Source organism: Cinclus cinclus, chromosome 2, assembly GCF_963662255.1.
Source record: "Cinclus cinclus chromosome 2, bCinCin1.1, whole genome shotgun sequence".
NCBI lineage: Eukaryota > Metazoa > Chordata > Aves > Passeriformes > Cinclidae > Cinclus > Cinclus cinclus.
Genome location: NC_085047.1, coordinates 86,738,460 through 86,758,323, shown reverse-complemented (window position 1 = coordinate 86,758,323; position 19,864 = coordinate 86,738,460). Strand labels below are relative to the sequence as shown.

Genomic DNA, 19,864 nt, shown 5'->3' with positions numbered 1-19,864 from the left:
CTTTTTCCCCACAGCTATAATCCCTGTCTTTTAACAAAGTTTAAATTAAAGACATCAAAATTTAGGAATGGTTTTCTTCCCTTTGGCATTACCTCTCCTTTGTTTGTCAAAGTTTGCTTTGGGACAAAATATTTATGACAATCCAACCACTACACAAATTGTAGATGTTAGTTTATTACCTTGGAGCATGTGAGCTGAATAAGCTAAGTAATGGAAGGAATATTAATTAAGGTAATTAAGTTAACTACATGCTGACAAGTTACCACCATTGATCTGAGCCTTTGTAGCTGACAAAAGACATGATTTAGCACGCACCTTAATTACTGAATGAAACTAGCATCCACACTTTGGTGTTTTATCCTGCAAATAGATCAGGCCAGGAGACAATTACCACAATGCTGCTGACAGCTACTGGCTAATTCCATGCCACAGTCACTTGGGCATTTTTAGTCCTGAGACTACTGGACTCGAGCATGTTCGCACTCAGAGGTGCAGTGTGAAGTGAAGGCAAGAATCAGAAAAGGTGCTTTTTAATTAATGTTCTTCCTTTATTAGGTATTATATGAAACCTAAGGATGGTGTGGGGGAGAGAGACTGTGTTCCTGCTCCAACAGGTGGCACATGGCTACACAAGGGCTTCCTTTTCTCAACAACGTTGTACCTCTTTGAGAAGTGGCTCTGTGTCTGGGTTGGAGGTTTCTGTTGTAGTTGAAGAACTGTCATCATCTGCCAAGGAATCCTTCAGCTCATCCTCCTGTTGCTTTCCTTTCCCTCTTCTGTCCTTTTCTTCCCGCTTCTTCTGTGGCTTAACCTTGCGCTGAATTGTTTTCCCTTTTCCTAGAAAGATAAGGATGCTTCAGATTCTCAGCAGCAGTGCTCAGGGAACTAGTGCTAGTAACTAGTGCTCTAGTTCCCTTCATTTTGGAAGCTACCCCATGTGATTAAGCCTCTGAAGTTTGTTGCCTGTTATGACACACCACCCACTTTTGTCCCTTTGCTCCAAATGTAAGCAAAAGAACCCTGATCTCCACCACCCCATGTATGTTTCTGAGCCGTGTCCCCATTGTTTCTCTGTGGATGTGGGCACCTGGTTGCCTATAATTCCTCTCTTCTCTGTTTCTGGCACTCCTTTTAAACACCACAGAATTCAATTTGACAGTTTAACCACATAACACTAGTTTTAAACATAAATTTCTGAGGATGCTCCATCTTCCAAGCAAAAAAAGCTCTATTTTCCAAACAAATGAACAGAAATGATCAGCATGCTTGTCAGTTGGAAAAAAGCCAACAAAACACAATAAAACTTGAAATAAAACTAGTGTGCATGAGAAAAATCACTAATAGTATTTGTCCAGCAAAGAGTTAAAAAACCCAAATGACCAAAACCTGATAATTTCACACCCAAGTATACTTTCTCCTCCTTACATATTTTATTCCTTCAGAGTGGACTATTCTCAGTACAAATCAACTGTGCATATGCATGCGTGGAGTCTTCGTGAGCTTACCATCACCTGCTGCTGTGTTCTCACAGGATTTGAGCTTTCACAACAGTCTCAAGCCTTACTAGCTATAGTATGTGCCTTTACTCATAGGATCCTTTTTAAGTTACTGCTCTTCAAAATAAGCACTCTCATTTATGAGCCACACAGCACCTGCACACAGCCTCCTGGATGAATTTAATTGTTCACTCAGATAAAGACTCAAGTAACCTGTGCTGAATAACTGGATTCTGCCTCTTCTGGAACCTGTACTAGCTTAAGCTGCAATTGAGACTGGAAGCACCACAGCTGTTATATTTTATTTGGCAAAACGGTAAAGTTTGTATCAAACCAGAAATTTGCCTTCAGTATTTTGGCAAATACCAGATACGTATCAGTGCCTTCAAACTTTGTTTTTTTTAAGACATAAGTATCAATGTTTTCAGTATCTAGGACAACAAAAATATGGGAGAAAAAATATTCTTCTTCGCGTGAATGCAAATAGATGCGCAAATACAAGTAGATCTTCCTATGAATATTTTTTCAAAGTTGACTTCCAGCATAATGGGGGCATTTTGGCTGGGGCCTCAGAAGTCCTCATTCCAAAATTTGCTTGAAATGTAGTCTACATTCAGGATTGCTAAACAGTTTAATGTTCATAATTAGAAAATCTATGTAAAATGTTATCATGACATTAAAAAAGCAGCTGTTTAACATGAATCTAATGCAACCTCCATTTCAGTCTGCTAGGACCCAAGCATTAGGAAGCTGAAACAGAAGACTATATGAGACAGCAATTCTGCACAGGGTCTTATGGCAGTTTTAGTCCAGAAGCTACCTGCTTCTGCAAAAGTTTCTGATTGGCTCTAAATACTTAATCTAAAGACAAATACCCATGTGTGTATGTAGGTGCAGACAGATCATGGAACTGCCCCTATGGTTTTACATTTTAAAAAGCACAAATGGAAACAGCCACACTACATTATCTGGAGTGGGAATATGCTTTTGAAATCAAACTTGGTGGTCTCCACATACTGCGTGCAGCTGCATCACAAAAATCTCTGAAGTGCAAGAGCTGCTTCCTTCTTTGGAAGAGCTAGAAATGGAAGACGTGTTCCAAAGTGCTTTCAGGCATTTAGTATACGGTCTGGATCAGTCCACTGCCCACCCATGTACGCTCATAGGTAACCCAAGAGAATGTTGCATTCCTCACTACCAGATATTTTGCTTTTCAGAGCTCCAACATTACTGTTTGCCATTATGGACACCATCCATGAAACCTCCCTATCATCACATCACCTTCTGGAGTCCTATTTAGCCTTTATGGAATGAATACCTGACAAACTGATGGCAGTTCTATTAATTCTTCCAACCACCTCCCACTGTGAAGACTAAAAACAAAACAGCCCAGAAACAGAGTAATATACTTCAGCAAGACACTAAAAACTCTCATCACTTAAGAATCTCCACTCTGAAAGTCTAAATGCATCCTAACATCCACTCTGAACTAATTAAGAACTTTCTACTCACTACTACCTGAGTGAAGCCTTTGTCTTTGGTGAAGCACAATCTTACAGATGGTGCAGTATTCATACACCCTCCTATGATTCATTTTCTTAACTTTATCACTAATAAGCCACATAAGTATCAGTGCCATTTCTGTACAGGTGTTGGTAGCAAAAAGTGAAAAATTGTATAGAAAGAAACATATTAACACTAAATAATCATATAACTCTCAGATGCAATTGAAATTGCTAATACAAAAATCATAATTAGAAATCCTACTTCAGTAAGTGTTCATAAGAAGGCAGTAACTGACAATTTCAAAAGTCTAAACATACCTAATGTATGAAATTCAAGTCATTATTTTAAGCACTACACAACTGGAAAGACGGATAAACAAGTCCAACTCAACTCTAGCCTCATCCAAAAATGAATGTAATGTATAGACACAGGTGCCTTATATTAAATTGCTGACCACCTGACATTAAGGATTTTCTACATGCAAGTCTGGGCATGAAGAATTCCATTCCCAAACAATACCACAGGGGCTATTTACCCATCTCTCTCTCTCTCTCTCTCCTCCTCTCCCTTTCTCCCTGCCTCACTTTTCACAGTACACTAAGACAAATTCCTTTTCCCTTTGTCAACCCTGAGCCCTAAGCCCAAAGGATGGAGGTGGGATGGATGGATGCCAATCCAAAGGTAAAGGAGTAGCAACAAAAAGCATTTTTCTTTTTCAGAGAATCAGGTTTCTAGATATTCACCTGTCTTCATTCTTTCTGCAAAAATATGCCACCGTTTTTGGAGGAAGAATGACAAGCTAGCACTGCACAGAAAACAGCCATAAGGTAACACAAGTGTTCAAGACACAGGCACACAGCACAGGCAGGGAACCACAGAGAAGCACTCCCTTCCCACACTATGAAAACATGACCTTTACAGCTGACTAAATCTTGTCCTATGGTTTACACAGGGAACCATCCCATTAAAACAGAATTATATTACCTTTGTTTTTTGCTAGTGGAGATGGAGGCTGTTCTGTAAACACATCAGGGGAAGGGGATTCTGGGTGGTCAAAGTCTTTTTCCATAGTTTCTATGAGCCCAGTGAGATCTGAATCCTCCGAGCTGTGCCTTCTGCTGCTGGCACATTCGCTGTGAGGTGGGCTGAGAAGCGGGAGCTGTGGCAAAGCACTTTCAGTCTGCTGCTCTTGCTGCTGGGGCCCGGATGGTGGGGGTTGCTGGAGGGGCTGCTCTGCCAAAGCTGGTGCCTGCTGCTGCATCAGCTGCTGGTTCTGCCTTGTCCCCTTAGCTCTTTTGCCTGCAGCATGAGTCTGAGCTGTGGCACCTGAATCCAAGGTAAAGGAGCCTGTTCTGTTTACTGACTGCATGGAAGCTGCTTGTGCTGAAGTCCTGTTAGGTATACTTGAACTGGTTTTGGATTTGATGTTTTCAACATCAGGTGCATTTCTATTGCTGTGAAGGTGTGCTGTTGCATTGCATTGCTTATGATTCCCTGCACCGGATCGTGAAGATGAACTGCCTGCTCCATAAATTCCTCTGGACGAACTGTGATTAGAATCCGATCCAAGTGTATTCAAGCTGGAAGAGTAACACATGTTTAAACATACTCTACAATGTTTCCATTCTTCACCATGAAAAGACACTCGCTGTATCCAAAAGAACCATTTAACTATAATATTCTTGGCATACAACCAGCAAAAATACCTGAAACTAGTATGGCAAGTCAGTAGTCTTTACTATTTCCTGTTCACTTGCCTGCTGCACATGGGAATAAAAACACGTATTGTTGATATACATGTTTGAGGGAACACTGAAAGGAGATGATCTTAAGAGACCTAAGGTAGGAGCCTCTGGCCTGAGATTGTTTTTTTGCAGTATATATATTTCCTTTTTGAGAACAATAACAAGAAATTTGGCAGAGTTTGGTTTTTGGATTTCTTTTTTCCTCTTTTTTTTTCTTCCCCCCAGAAAAGAAGACTATTCCTTACAATCACAGAATTAATCTTTTCATCCAAACCATCTTTTTACAAGCAACTGTGGGGTTATCTTTATTCATTCACCTGTTCTACAGAGCAGTATTACTTTCTTACTGGCCTGATAACCAAAGAAGAAATAAATGACAGAAGTACCACGAGAAGCCCAAACATTTACTTACTTTCCATCAGATGAAATTCCAACTATTCTCCTGAGATCAAGTGGCCTTCCCATATCAAAGGGAGGGTTTGAGGCTTCAAAGGACAAGCGTCTTCTAAATGGCTCCCAAATTCCTTGAGCTTCTAGATAGGCTGTTCCAATTACCAAGAGAAAGAGTACACTGCAGAGAAGAAAGGTAGTCATCTAAGGATTTATTTCTTACTTTTGAGCATTTAGAAACTACTGACTGTAATTGCACAGGACAAAAAGTTTGAATCCTGTACTGAAAGTACTAAAAATTGCATCCAAACCACAATTTTGTCTGATAGAAACAGCATACACCACATTGGCACGATATGCAAATTGCCAGCACTGAGAATGGGAGCTAGATGCAAGCCTGACATGCAGTTGCCAAGTGTATTAATCCAAAAGAAAAAAAGTTGGACTTCACAACTTGCAGCCGCAAGCATGTAACTATTCAAAGCAACAGTGATTTAGGGAAGGCAAAAATAAACACCACCTTATCAAATTAAAAAATACGGACTATACAAACTCCTAGTATTTATTCCTAGAAATTAAGGACAGCTTTGCAGTGATACAGAAGAGCTATTTTAGTGGCAACTAGAAAACACATATATGATGGCATCCTAAAGTTAGAGGCAGTTTATGCACAGGATTCCTGGAATATTATGAAATATATTAGGACTCTTCTCCAGTTTGCTATTAAGAAGTACTTTTGTATTTTTACGAAAAGACATAGTAAGGGAAGGGATTAGTATTCTCTATTATTTGTAAAATCTAATTAACAAATACAGCACATATAAAATTATCCAAGCAAACTACACTTATGAGCTGACAAACATTACTTACTCTGTCAAAGAATTAAAACCAAACTCAGCCTATACATTTCTAGCACATATATAGAAGAAAACCACATAAGTACTCACTCAGCACTTAAAGTAATGCAGTGTTAGTGACGACACAAAAGTTCCTAAGTAACAGAAATTTTCCTCTTACTTTGGAAAACGTAGTTTCCTCACTAAACACTGCATTACTTAGGAAAGTGCTGAAGAGTCTAAAAAGAAAATGAAGTGGGTTGTAACTTTATCTTCTCTATTTCTTTTGTTAATCCCTACAAGGAAAGACAGCCTAAGTGAACATATGCAAAATGGAAGAGCCAGTAACTTACTGTGGGAGGAAAAAAAGGGAATACAGCATGTATGTGATAATGGTTTAGACCTGCAGTACACAGAAAGAGCACCTTTTCAGAGGTATCTGCAGCGCCAATACATTTCACACTAAGATATAAGCAGCAAAGGAAAGAAAAGAAAAGCAGCGTTCGTTGTTACTGATAAGTAAAACCTCATACTGGTAAGTTTCCATGCTAGGGTTTTCTCTGCACAAAAGCAGTGGGGTAAAGTGCCTCCAAGAGGTGAGCAGGGACATAGGGTTTGTAACTCTTGATTTCAAATGAAGACCGGTAGAGGTTAGACCATGAAAATGGTGGCATTTTCAACTCAAAATTCAAGACAAGGTATAATCAGCACGTCTGTTTTCTGAGGAAAAATGTGCATTAATATCCTACTACGTAACCTGTAACTGTGCAGTGTTGCAAACAATGTCCTTCAGGTTCTCAGAAATCCCATTATTAGTATCACCAGTTGTCTATCACATAACAAGTGACAGCAAAGTTAAATTCATCCAAGGCATCCGCTAAGCTCATTACAGTCACTGCTTTATATCTCTCTAAAGCACAACATTCCAGAAGGATGCTTACATTTCTACAGGAATTCACTGCCATCACTGCTTTAATATCTAATATGTTTCAAGTTTGGCTTATTTATCAAAACCCCTACAGATTATCAGAAGTAACAGGAGTATGTATCTCACTTAAGGAAACAGGTTCAAGCAAGAAGTGTATTATTTTGTCCTTGGTTTCAGCAGAAAGTCAGTACTACAACAACTCCTTTGCCTTAAACAGTTCATACTCAATCTATAGGAGTGTTCATCAATTTGATCTCATTTTAGCCTATTTTATTTTACAACAATTACAGCATATGCTGGATACCCATGTGCTTCTCTGCAACCCATATTTGAGCAGTGACAGTTCAGGCCCACACAGCAGTAAGAACAAACACACACACAACCTCATTATTCCTGAGATGATTATGTACAGTGCCAGCTCCCAGTTGGGTCTGGGTAGTGCTTCTGCACACGTTGCCAACATGTGATATGGAAGCGATGCATTCAAGATAAATACAAATTCAGAGCCTCCTGCAGTGATGAATTTTAATTCACGTATAACTCTGGAAGCAGTGAAATCTGGTGTAAACCTGGAAACAACATAAAGCACATCAGAATTTTTTATAACTCATAAATTACAAATTAAAAACCCTGTAATTCAACTCCATCAATTACCTCACAGCCTAAAAATACTTGTGTATCTTTCAAATACCTCAAGACGTGTTTGACTATGTTCATTAACACCTATGCTTAACATATCTGATTCTAGATTACTCTAGAGATACCATATGAAGTAATAATAAGGTTTTAACCTGAAAATAAGGTTTTACCACACCTGTTAATAAAAGCTATGAATGCAATAAAAATATAATAACAGGTCTAAGTAATGGAACCAACTGCTATGTGAGCTATAAATTTTTGAAACACTTCATCTTTGAGTCACAAACCTGACTTTTCAAAACCATCACCACTACGTCACAGTTTCATTAGAAACTAAGATTGTGCAGAAATACTAGTGAAATACTATTTCACTGCAGCAGCATTTCATACATCCACTTGCAGAACAGAACAGAAGCAATTTGTGAACAAAAATTTTTAGATACCATTTTCTGAATAGCTAATTTTACAACAAAGCACTGTTAAAAGTGCTTTGTTGTGTTTGGTATGGTGGTTTTTTACAATAAAAAAATTATAGAACTACACAATCATTGTCATTAAGGCAACAGACAAAATATTCAAGACTAAAATACTGTGCATTACAATAAAAATCCTTGGACCAAAGGCTTTCTACATACTGCAATGCACCAAAACCATATGTAGGTCTAGGTCCCATGTGCACTCACAAGTAACAGAAGGGAAATTTATATAACCCCATATAGTAATATTATTCCAATCCAGCAAGTTATACTCACTGGATAGTATTGGAAGTAATACCATAGTCAGTCACAGAAACATGGTATAATGAAAAATCAAACAGTGTTTGCAAGAAGAGAGGAAAATGCCATAGTAGTGTAACACTGTTCAAAACCCCCATACACTCAAAACTTCAGTTAAAAAGCCCCCAGAATTTAACCAAGAGAGCTTTCCTCTAAAAAGAAATTAAAATTCCAAATGCAACGTTCCATTTAGATATAAGAAAAAACACTTACAATATGACAATGTCTTTCGAGGCATTGGCACTTAGTGCAAATTCCTGACAGTTAACTACTTTAAATCCATATCCTTCACATGTGTAGCCACTGATTTCCATCATTTTCACATTAATCTGCAGCTGCCCTGTATTTTCCACTTTAAACGTTCTTCTCAGTGTGAAATTTGGTTCTTTGTATTTCATTTCTAGAAACAAACAGCAGTGGTTAGTGTTATGCTAAGCAGATATCCTTCCCTATATTCATGTTTTACAGCAGGAGAAAGTTCTGTCAAAATTACAGCATAAGGGAGACCTGCAAGGTCCACAGAAATTAACTTGCAGTAACATACCTCTGCAGCCAGATTCCCACTGCTGTCAAGGTAGGGCACTTGCACAATTCCAGAACCCTCTAAGTCCTCAGGGAAAAAACACAAGCCCCCTAACCTCTGACAGCACTACTGCTCCACAAAGAAATCACACAAGCTGCAAAGTTCTTTGATGTACTGCCTAATGTTGTGGTATTCTGTGAACAGTCCCAGAAAGATTAAGAATTAAAGCTTTTTTTTGTGGTTTTTTTTTAATGTCTTAAAAATAAAAATATATGGCTGAACTACATATATCTTATTAGCAAAAGAATCCCTAACCACAACAGGTAAAGGGTAATGACTGAGCTTTACTTCAAGTTTTCTTCCTCACCCCTCACAAAAAGCAGAATAAGATAATAATTAACACGGCACTTAGAAATGTCTGGAAAACTGAGAAGTAGCAAAGCAGATTTTAATACCAGATATAACTAAAACTCTTTTACCGGTTTCTTGGGTAATATAGGTACTCAGCTCTCCTCTCAGGAGCAAGCCTGAGGCCACAGAGCAGAAATCCTCTCTCTGATCTCAGAGTAGAATCTGGCTGGGATTTAATTTTCATCTAGGAACATGCCCAACCTTTTTTCCCCAATGGCTATGTGCTTAAAGGCTATGAAGGTGTGAAGAAAACAAGTACACATGAAGTTACACCTATGATCCAAGTAGTATTAAATTTAGGAACTAGATATTTTGCTAGTAAATATGCCAAGATCTTTACCTCCTCTGTCTTGAATGTAAGTGGACAAAGAGTTTCTGTTTTCTTTCCTAGCTCTCACGTAAAAACAAAAAACATAATATATTTTGTATTCTGCCTAAGTAAAGTAGCATTTTTAATGTATTTAAGGGAGTTGAATTTCTGTGTCATTAGAAGAGGGGAAAATATTTCCACACATTTCAAGTTTTACACATAAAATATTATTTCTTTTCTGTTCAGCATATTAGCTCAAGAAGTACTCACTTTCTGAACAGTCTTTTAATAATGCTTCTGTGATTTTAAAGCGTAAAGAACTTCCTGGACCAGGAGGTTTGCCTGCAACCTTCAAGCTCTCAGTTGTTCCTTGTCCTTGTACCATTATGGCATCTACTACAGTCAAATTATTTCTGTGGAAAAAAAAAAGGGTGAGGGGAAACATTCATAAAAAGCTTCTCTATAGAGACTGTGAGTCCATATCCCAAATGTGGAGAACAAATACATAATCTGTTCCACAGATAATTCCCCAAATTATGGAGGAAAACAGCAGGGGTCTCAAATATAGTGTTTGCAAGACAAAACCCTTAAGAAATCCTAACATAACATACAAACTCCAGTGAAATCCTAGTTAAAATCTGTATCTCTTACTAAGGCATCACACCTGATACAAAAGTGAACTCAATGCTCTTTACCAGAAAGACTAAACTTGCATTGTAGCTTGATCTTGCAAAGGACATCTCTAACCAGAGACCCTTCTTTCAAGACAGTGTAGGATGCATTTCAGAAATCAAGTCTCCATACATTGGTGGGTGAGAGGCTGGACATGACCCAGCAATGTGCAGTCACAACCCAGAAAGCCCATCATACCCTGGGATGCATCCAAAGCAGCGTGGACAGCAGGGTGAGGGAGGGGATTCTACTCTTTCTACTCAGCTCTGATGAAACCCCACCTGAAACCCTGCATCCAGCCCTGGGGTCCTTAGCACAGGAAGGGCATGGACCTGTTGGAGCAAGTCCAGACAAGAGACACCAAGGTGATCAGAGGGATGGAGCACCTCTGCTATGAGAAAAGGCTGAGAGAATTGGGATTATTCAGCCTAAAAAAGAGAGTTTCCTGGTGACAATAATGGAGCTCCAGTAGTTAAAGGAAGCCCGTAAGAAAGATAGGGACAAAGTTTTTAATAGGTCCTGTAGTAACAGGAAAACTAGTGACGATTTAAAAACTAAAACAGGGTAGATGCAGACTAGATACAGGGGAAAAAAAATTTATAATGAGGGTACTGAAATACTGGAACAGATTGCCCAGAGAGGTGATAGATGCCCCTTCCGTGGAAACATTCAAGATCAGGTTTAATAGGGGTTTGAGAAACCTGAAGATGTCCCTGGTCATAGCAGGGGGGTTAGATTAATAAGGCCATTTCCAAACCAAGCCTTTCTGTGATTCTGTGCTAATTATAACAGTGGCTTATACATTTATATTACTGAATATGTACTGAATACAGTTAAAATACTCTAAGACATGTCACAATTACATTAAATCCTTCTGCAGACACGTAGGATTCTACAATTATTCTTGTAAAAGGAATAGTTTCTTGACAGCTGATTGCAAGTATGATCTTATATATAAATAGAAAAACAGAGAAAAACTCACACTTATTTCAGAAATACCTCTCTTACCTGATAACAATCAATGATGAAACAGTTTTATTAAGAACTGGAGTGAACTTTACTTTGACAGACTTTCTCTCACCAGGTTTTAATACTAGACTTAAAATGGAATGATGAGCCAAGCCCTTTGTAAGTCCCACAGTGGTCTGTAGTGGTTGGACCTTAAGAGGGTGGGGAAAAAATGCAACAGTTAAAAAAGAAGACATTTTTACATGTATTTGATAGAAACGGTATTATTTTAGCTAGAAAATTGGTCTTGTCCTAAAAAAGCATATTACTTAATGACATACTGGGGTTTCTTAACCAGAAACTCTGATAGCACAAGAATTTCCCTACTTACTAGTAAACTGCTTGTGTTAATGGAGAAGCAGAACAACACAACCAAACAGAACTGAGCTAAACTTCACCCATATAGATTCATAAAGTTCTAGTGGAAGAAAGAGATTCTTGCATATATTTTTTGAACACTAAATTAGTACCAAGCCATTATGGAATATTTTGTCTCCTCAGAATTTTCCATTTTTAAGCAAACAAAATAAAAGAACTACGCACAAAAAAAGTGCATTTTGCTAAGTTTGACATGAGACATTGTTTGTCTTGAGACACTGAATAAGCATCAGATGGTAATCCAAAACAAACTGCAAATGGAGGGGAAAAGTCAGATAAAAGAAGGAGTGCTTAGCTCTATACAGAAAATGGCATGCTCTATATGAAAAAGCACACACTTAAAAGTAGTCCACAATACTCAAATCACTTGAAAGAATCAACAAAGTAATGGAATAATCAATTCTTTGCTAATTTTAGAACTAGTGACCACTATATGTTGAATAAAATAACCCTGTCAGTAAAAGAATGAGAAAATGCAGTTTCCCTGTAACTCCCACAGCTCTATTATCATCTAAGCATATAGAAAAAGTGACACTTTATTAGTTACATTTGAAGAAATATTTCTTTTCTCAATTTCCTGATCTCCAACAGATACTACATTTACATTATGTTTTCCACACTAATACCTATACTTGAAGACATGTATGACTGAACTCTTACTAAAATATTAAAATGCCTGAATTTAAAATTACCAAGAATATATTGAAATACTTACACAATTTCTGAAGACCTGGAACTCTAGTGTCCTCTGATTGAAATTAGTTGGTTTACTCAAATTAAACCTGAAATGAAATTGCAATTTTTTCTTTCTCACAGATCAGGGAAGGTAATGACATTCTTGCATTTATGGATTTTAGCACAAATCAGGTATCTATGGTAGCCCAACATGCAGCTGAAAGCATCCTTTTATTTTACTTTTTCTTATTTCCCGCCGTTGCACATCAAGTCAAGGAAGAAATGCAAACACATTTTATCTAAGTAAAAAACACAGATGTGTGTTCAATGGTAATAGATTCAGTTCTCAGTTGGCTTAGTGATTCAAATTCTAGAGGTGGGCCAATACTAACTACCAACACAACTGGCATTCATTCCTTGTAAAATGCATTTTTCCTGCTGAGTGAGAACACCCCAAGGATTCCACAACACTTACCGTTCTAACAGCTTATCAACAAAAGTGGATGGGTTAGAATACAGAGCTACTGGAAGAAACTGAACATACACAGGAGCATCAGCTGGATTTTCTAGAAAAATTTCTTCTTCCTATTCAGAAAGAATGTTTTTGTAAGTTTACATTACTATTAATGCAATTAGAAACACCTGTTAAAATGATCATATCACTAAAATAACTTACTGATGAACTGTTTGTGTTGGTAAGAGGGAAGTTTAGATGGCGTGGTGAATTAAGGATGGAAGGCCAGGACATTTCTGCTGTAATTTTCAACTGAACATCCTTCTGCAGATCTGTGTCTACTTCAAATACAGCATTCAGTCTGGAGAAACAGTTATAAAACTCGGTTTTACATTTTGAGAATATAACTGAGATTCAGATCAGTAAGAAAAATAACCCAAAACGTATTTCATGATTTGCAAAGATACAAACAGTAGAAAGGAAAAACTCCACTATAGCATCCACAATCCAGAAAACGTATTTTTCTGCATATGTACAGTAAATCAGTACATCTACACTAAATGCAATGGATACACAGACTGTGTGCCTGCACACATGTCTAATAAACCTAAAGCTAATCTGAACAAGTCATACTTGGTGCTAGCCACTATTTCCATCAGTGAATGAATTTTTTTGCTATTAAACAACCTCCTCAACAGCTTTGGGTGCCCTTCTCCTATAAGCTCTCCAGCATGAACCGAAACAAAACTAAAACTACTGAGTTCTCCAGTCAGCAAAACAGACGAAATCATAGGCTTCAAACCCAGAGAAGTATTTTGGAGAAACTCCAAATGTCCAAGTTACAACCCGTCTGTTTTCAGAAGTTCTCTCTTTTCCCTGAATGATCCTTTGGACAGCTGGGTAATCTTAACTATCTTTAAAAGTATTAAATACTTTAGAATATGTTATAAATAATATGAAAGCATTGTATATTCAAGCTAGGACTACTCCTTATTCAGAACTAATCTTCAGTAGCATTCTCCTCTACTGTTCTCTTACTGTAGGGTATAGAACATTCTTGAAAGTTACTGGTGTGGCTAAATAGAGGATTCTGTTTAGAACAAGTTTTCTCAGAAGTGATAATATATCACCATTACAACGCAGAAGTGATAAAGGAGAAATGCTTTTGTTACCCTATTTAGTTGCATACAGACATTTTGTTTCTTCATATACCTTTTCTGTAAGGGTAATCTGGATGCTATCAACACAAAAGACACACACACTTGCTGTTTATGACAACTCATGTCTTTTGGAGACTAAATTGACTTTATGTATGAGAAGGCACATGCTTAAAAGGTACGCAGCAGTCTACAGAGTTTAACTTTTCTAAATATTAAGTAGCAACCATTAATCATCTCAAGGTAAAATACGAGAAAATTTTGTAATTCGCTGAAATGCAAAAAATCCTGGTATGGTAATAACAGAAAACCTCATGAAATCTTCAGAGGGATATTGAGGATACTATTTTAAAACAGTTTAAGCAGGGATGCTGAACAACCACTATAATCAGGTTTTGGAAATTTTTGCAGAGTAGAGACTGCCTCACTGTTACAATCTTTCCAAGAACTCCAGCAACTCAGCGAATAGTAACTTCCAGTGTTCTCTTTAATTTGAGGAAATTATTACCGTTTTTTAACTTTTAAAACACCCTCTCCAATGGTTTTGCAGAGAAGGCCAAGCAATTCCTTCCTGGCCCACTCTCAAAGAGCATAGCAATATTAAGAAGCTTTTTATTCTGTAAGAGCACACATATCACATAATTATCACCGACTTAAGACCTGAGCAAACAACAAGAATAAAATACTTACCTATGGCTTGAGTTCTCTTTTATTTCTGTCCATTCTTTGAATAAATTCTCATGTAAATCCCAGTCAGAATCCCATGCATCTTCTTGCATTGCTACACTGTGCTGAACTTTAGATTCCGCTGTAAGATATAATGTGTTTTTATAAATCTTCAAGTAAAATCATTACTTAAGGAGAAAACTTATTTAAAATTATTTTCATTATGAAGTTGAACTTTACTTACATTTTGTTAAAAAAGGCAATCCTACATAACAATGATCTCCACACTGCAAACGAGGATCAAAATAAATATTTGCAATCTGCAAAACATGTAAGAGCAGATCGATTAAACAGCACAGTAAATCTAACAACCAAGGAAAACAGAAGGAAGATTTCTGTTGAACCCAGAAACATAACATAAGCTATACAAAAAGAGAACTTATAAACGTTTAGAAATAAGACATAAACAAACCTTTGATTTTCTTCCTGGCTCTAAATCTTCTTTATTACTTCTTAGCCTCTTATAATAAAACCTTACATCTTCTGACAGGGACCGTACGTGTTGTATTTTCACTTTTTGAGAAAAGGAGTTCATAATGTTCAGGCTCTGGTGAACTACTTTTCCCTAAGGAAAATAAAAGGAAAAAAGTCTGCAGGATATGCATTTTTTTCCTAGCATATGCATCTATTTATGCAGGCTGGCAAAGACTGTAGCACTGCTGAAATGTTAAATTGCAATTTTAACTACACTATCTTAAAGAGATGCCATTTGCAACACTTCAAGATAGTAAGTTTCTGTGAAGTTGTATTTTTTCCTCCATCTGCTTCCAAACACAGTTCATCCTTCTTTGAAAATTAAGAACACCTGAAGAATCGTGGAAGAGTTAGGACAATAGCTCTCCTTAAGAGGAAAGGCAAGAGAAAACTTCAGTTTGCTGAGCCTCCTATTACTAAAGGGAAGCAGTCTTCTTGCAAAATATCACTGCTAACAATTAAAAACAGTAAGTGTTACTAATTAGAAAAATCTGAAAGGAAGAGTAAAGGGAAGCTACAATTAAAAAAACTACAGGTGACAGAGGGCTTTTAAAACCCTCCTTTCTGCTCCCAAATGCAATTAAGACACCACACACTAAAACTACATTCAAGAAGAAAATGGGAAGTTTTTTCCCCACACCTTTACACCTTGCCTCCTTTTCCGAGTCAAATATTATGTTCCTTTTAAGCACAGAAAACGTAGTTTAATTATCATGATCAAAATCCTTACAATGCTCAAGCTCTACCCCTGCCTCAGTTGTAAATCAATGATTCTGTGGTCATGTTTTACATCTTACCTCAACAACCAACCCTGATATGTATCAGAGGAAACAAATACTAGAAACAAAAGCAGAAAAAAATGCAACTCAGGACTGGTGGGAGACTTCAGATTTATGTGAAAAAAATGAAACAGTATGAACAAAAACAAATACCCAAGACTATCTTTTAGTGAACATGTTTTTTTCTTGTTCCCCTTAAATCAGTACTTTGGAGTTAAAAAACCCTCTAAGTTTAAGTGGAAACATAGGAGAAGTCTTTTGCAGGTTCAAAATTTGACTGTGGCCTCAAGAAAGTCACATATTGCAACAGTCTCAATAGTAGTAATTGCAGAGGGAAAGAAACTACAAGAATAAATCCTTAACAGTACAGTCCCGTTAAACTGAATTACAGGGTATGTCTGAGCTTCATCTGTGGATTCCTATGAGTAAAACTGCCATCAACTGGACAAGATATAGGTTTGTTAAAGTGTCTGGAACAAATAAATGGCATTTTACTAAGACCTTTACATAGCACTTAGACATGAAACAACAGACAAGGGGAAAAAATTGTTCAGCAGTAATAAGAACAACAGAACGCCATTTAGCAGAGAGGTCTTAAAAGATGAGCTTTGATCACGGAAGAGTTGAGAAGTGGCACTATGAGGTAAAGATGACACTATGAAGCAGAAGCCAACACAGCTAAGATTTATTTAAATCAAGACACTGACCTTTACAAGGCCTGTATACACTGTCAGTGTATTGCCAACAACCTTCAACAGAATACCAGAAATCACACTTGGGTACAAATACACTAAAATTATAAACAGACAGACAGCTCTGGGAACCAGGCAGCTGCAGGAGAATACATCCTAAGTATAAACTGAAAAGCATGTGTTACTAAAATAGTAGCACCTAGTTATTCCTGGATGGTGTAGCTGTCAAGTTTCTCTACCACACTGAAACAAAAAGAACCGACTATTTTGGGCTTATTTTCATAAGTAATAGAGGCATTACAGAAGAACTAAATGCAACAGTAGTATGAATTCAGTGAGCATAAGTTTAGTTGGAAATGAATCCAAGAAAAAGTAAAATAAGTCTGCTGTTAATGTTTTCAAATATAAAAAGAGCTAAGTGATCAACTAATGGAAGTAGTAAGTGAAGCTTACTCCTCTGAAAAGCTTGGGGCTTAAACACAGTAAATAGTCTTTAATCTTGTCAAAGGTGATAATTATATCTGAATCCATACTCTATACTAACAAAATGCAGGAGGCCAAAGATGAGACCCTGAATGGGTCACTGTCTGAAAACATTACTAGAAAAAGCACAAAGACAATAACAATCATAGTAATCTAGGGAAGAGAAAGAGTAATGACAGCCTGAGAAACATAGGTGCTGTAAGAAGTAGTACCTGCCAAAACAAAATAAAAGGAAATAAACAAAACAAAACAAAACCCCTGCATAAAAACAAACAAACCCCCAAAACTGGAAAACCAAAACAAAAAAATCACAAACAACAAACAAAAAACCAAAGGCCCTCCAAATATCAAGCTGACAAGACCGTGGGCTTATTACTAGGAAATACTGGTAAGTTCTTTAGCAATTTCAGCTACAATAAACTCAAAGGAGATTAAAAAAAAACAAACTTCTTTATGGTCCAACATAGAACAAAATATTTTAATGTGGCATTCAAAAGGGACATTCTTCACAGGAAGAATAGTAATAATAGTTATAATAGTAATAATAATAATAATAATTTCTAATAATTCTAGTAGATGCAGATAGAGAATACCAAAAATTGCTTTATCTCCAGTGAATGATAGGGAAGTGGATCTTTACGCTATTTTAACTTATTAAAGCTTATGAAGCAGCTCATAATGAAGTTATATATGTGGCACTCAGTATATTAAGTATCCATATAATGGTGAGGCTATATAGTAAGAAAGCCAAAAAAACCTTAAAGATAAAAAGCAAGCAGTGGTCTTTGCAACTGTAGGCATGACTGCTTGACTTCAAGGATAGCAAAAGAATTTGTGACACAGGAGATCAGAAGGAAGATGGAATACGTGGCAATTGCAGCAAACATTCACTCAAGTCCTGCTGACTGACCTATCTTGCTTTGATGAGATCTATCCCATTACATGAGTTCTCCCAAGGTGCTATTCAAGCGGGCTGTTGAGGAGATGTAGGGACAACTCATGTTTGGAATACATGGTAGAAAAATCCCAAACAACCCCCAAAATAATGATAAACTAATCATAACAGTTCAGTAGCACAATCTCTCCAGAAATTTGACACAGAATTCAGGACAGTGGTCTCCCTGGCATATAAAAAGGGCATATAAATTAAAAACACAACAAGCAAATATTTAATCTTCCCCAACTCACTTACCGGAAAAGAAGGTGGAAGAAAAACATGTTTTGGGGAGCAGGTCAATGAGCCTACAGCAATCACAGCCTTCACTGGTATAGTTAAAATCTGGATGAAAAAACAAAACAAGAAAAACTTAGAAAAAAATCCCTTACATTTCTAGCCTTTAAATGCCTCTTCCACTTTTAAATTGCATAGAATATCAAAACCCTGAAATTCTACAATTAATATAGTCTAGGACTATAGAGACATTTAAAACATGGAGACATGATTTACAATTACAACCCATCATCATATTCTGAACAGCCACTCCATACTGTCAGGAAGCACTCCTTCACTCAGTCATCCTCAGTTCTCTTCTACATGGAACAGAAAAGCATACTGAAAACATAAGGTCCCCAGTGGGGTATTATACAGGTCTCCTTTGAATGGGGCTTACTTTGCTGGAGAACAGCAGGGGAACATCTTTAAAGTAAACGAGGGACAAAGATACACCCAACTTCTTGAAACATTGTGTTATTGTAATACCTTGGGACACACATAGAAAAAGTAGCATGGAAGGGATGGCAGTGAGATTCAAGAACCAATACAAGTAGAATAACTTGTAACAAGCAAGAAAATAAAATGCTTCAGATTCTGTAACCAAAGGGTAACAAATATGTTGATATACTAAAAAAAAAAAAAATCTCAGAAACTGGCAGAAATTGGGAATTTCCCATTTTCTGTAGCACCACCAGAACCACACAATCAGTGATATAATTTCCTGATTTCATAAGCATAGTCACATTTGGGGTTTTTTTTTATATATATATCACACAAATATATTAAATACAGATTGCATTAATCATTAGACTGTCTCCTGCAAAAACAAGACATACGAAGTTGAGGCTATCAGTTGTTCCCTCCCATAATTATCAGTGCAAGGATTCTGATTCATTAACTGCCAGCAAACTGTGGCAAACTCAGTATGGCTTAGTGGGCATGGTGGTATTCAGTCTTTTCAAACCCTAATGATTGTATGACTCTCCAAAACGCCTTTCACATTGCGTTTTGACAAAAAAAAAGCTGACATTAGAGCTCATTAGCTGATAATGTATGGAGAAGCACGCTGTCAGCACATGAAACGCTCCAAGATCCATTGATGCTTTGAGGATGCATCATGTCACTGAAAAAACCCAACTGCAAAGCATGAGGTCAGATTTACATGGATATTTCTGAAAACCAGACAAAAATAATAATAAAAGCATTAGTAGCACTCCCATTGTATGATGCAGGGTTAACTTGCAAAGATAACCTGACCTTCCAACCTCAACTTCTCCCTTATGCTACAGTTGGTCCACTGTACAACACAAAGACTAAACAGATCTTTTGGGCAACACCTATTTATTATACAATAAATATACCTCATAATCTGTCGTGATTTGTACAGCTCCATCATGAATTCCTTCAAGTTCCTTCGCTATTAGATTTACTCTGAACACTGCATAATAGCCTGATGCAAGGATCACCTATAAATGGTAGAAGTCACCAACATATTCCATTAAACCAAAAAGAAATTTCACTAAAACCAGACTCAAAATCCATTTAAAACCACTGTCAGTGATAAACAAGGAGTTTGCATGCATGACTAACACA

General features: G+C 37.1%; 1 protein-coding gene across 1 annotated transcript in view; it reads right to left on the bottom strand.

Moving 5' to 3' along the window:
- The window catches only part of TMEM131 (transmembrane protein 131), a 92,296-nt gene that overhangs the window by 10,649 nt on the left and 61,783 nt on the right, over nt 1-19,864 (bottom strand). Inside the window, exons 18-32 of the mRNA XM_062514950.1 lie at nt 19,633-19,737; nt 18,251-18,337; nt 15,043-15,195; nt 14,815-14,890; nt 14,595-14,712; nt 12,970-13,108; nt 12,769-12,878; nt 12,334-12,400; nt 11,241-11,392; nt 9,831-9,973; nt 8,530-8,716; nt 7,285-7,470; nt 5,160-5,318; nt 3,987-4,582; nt 662-837 (exon numbers count right to left, since the gene is read on the bottom strand). Coding sequence (XP_062370934.1) covers nt 662-837; nt 3,987-4,582; nt 5,160-5,318; nt 7,285-7,470; nt 8,530-8,716; nt 9,831-9,973; nt 11,241-11,392; nt 12,334-12,400; nt 12,769-12,878; nt 12,970-13,108; nt 14,595-14,712; nt 14,815-14,890; nt 15,043-15,195; nt 18,251-18,337; nt 19,633-19,737 — 2,454 coding nt within the window. The remainder of the gene's footprint in view (nt 1-661; nt 838-3,986; nt 4,583-5,159; nt 5,319-7,284; nt 7,471-8,529; nt 8,717-9,830; nt 9,974-11,240; nt 11,393-12,333; nt 12,401-12,768; nt 12,879-12,969; nt 13,109-14,594; nt 14,713-14,814; nt 14,891-15,042; nt 15,196-18,250; nt 18,338-19,632; nt 19,738-19,864) is intronic.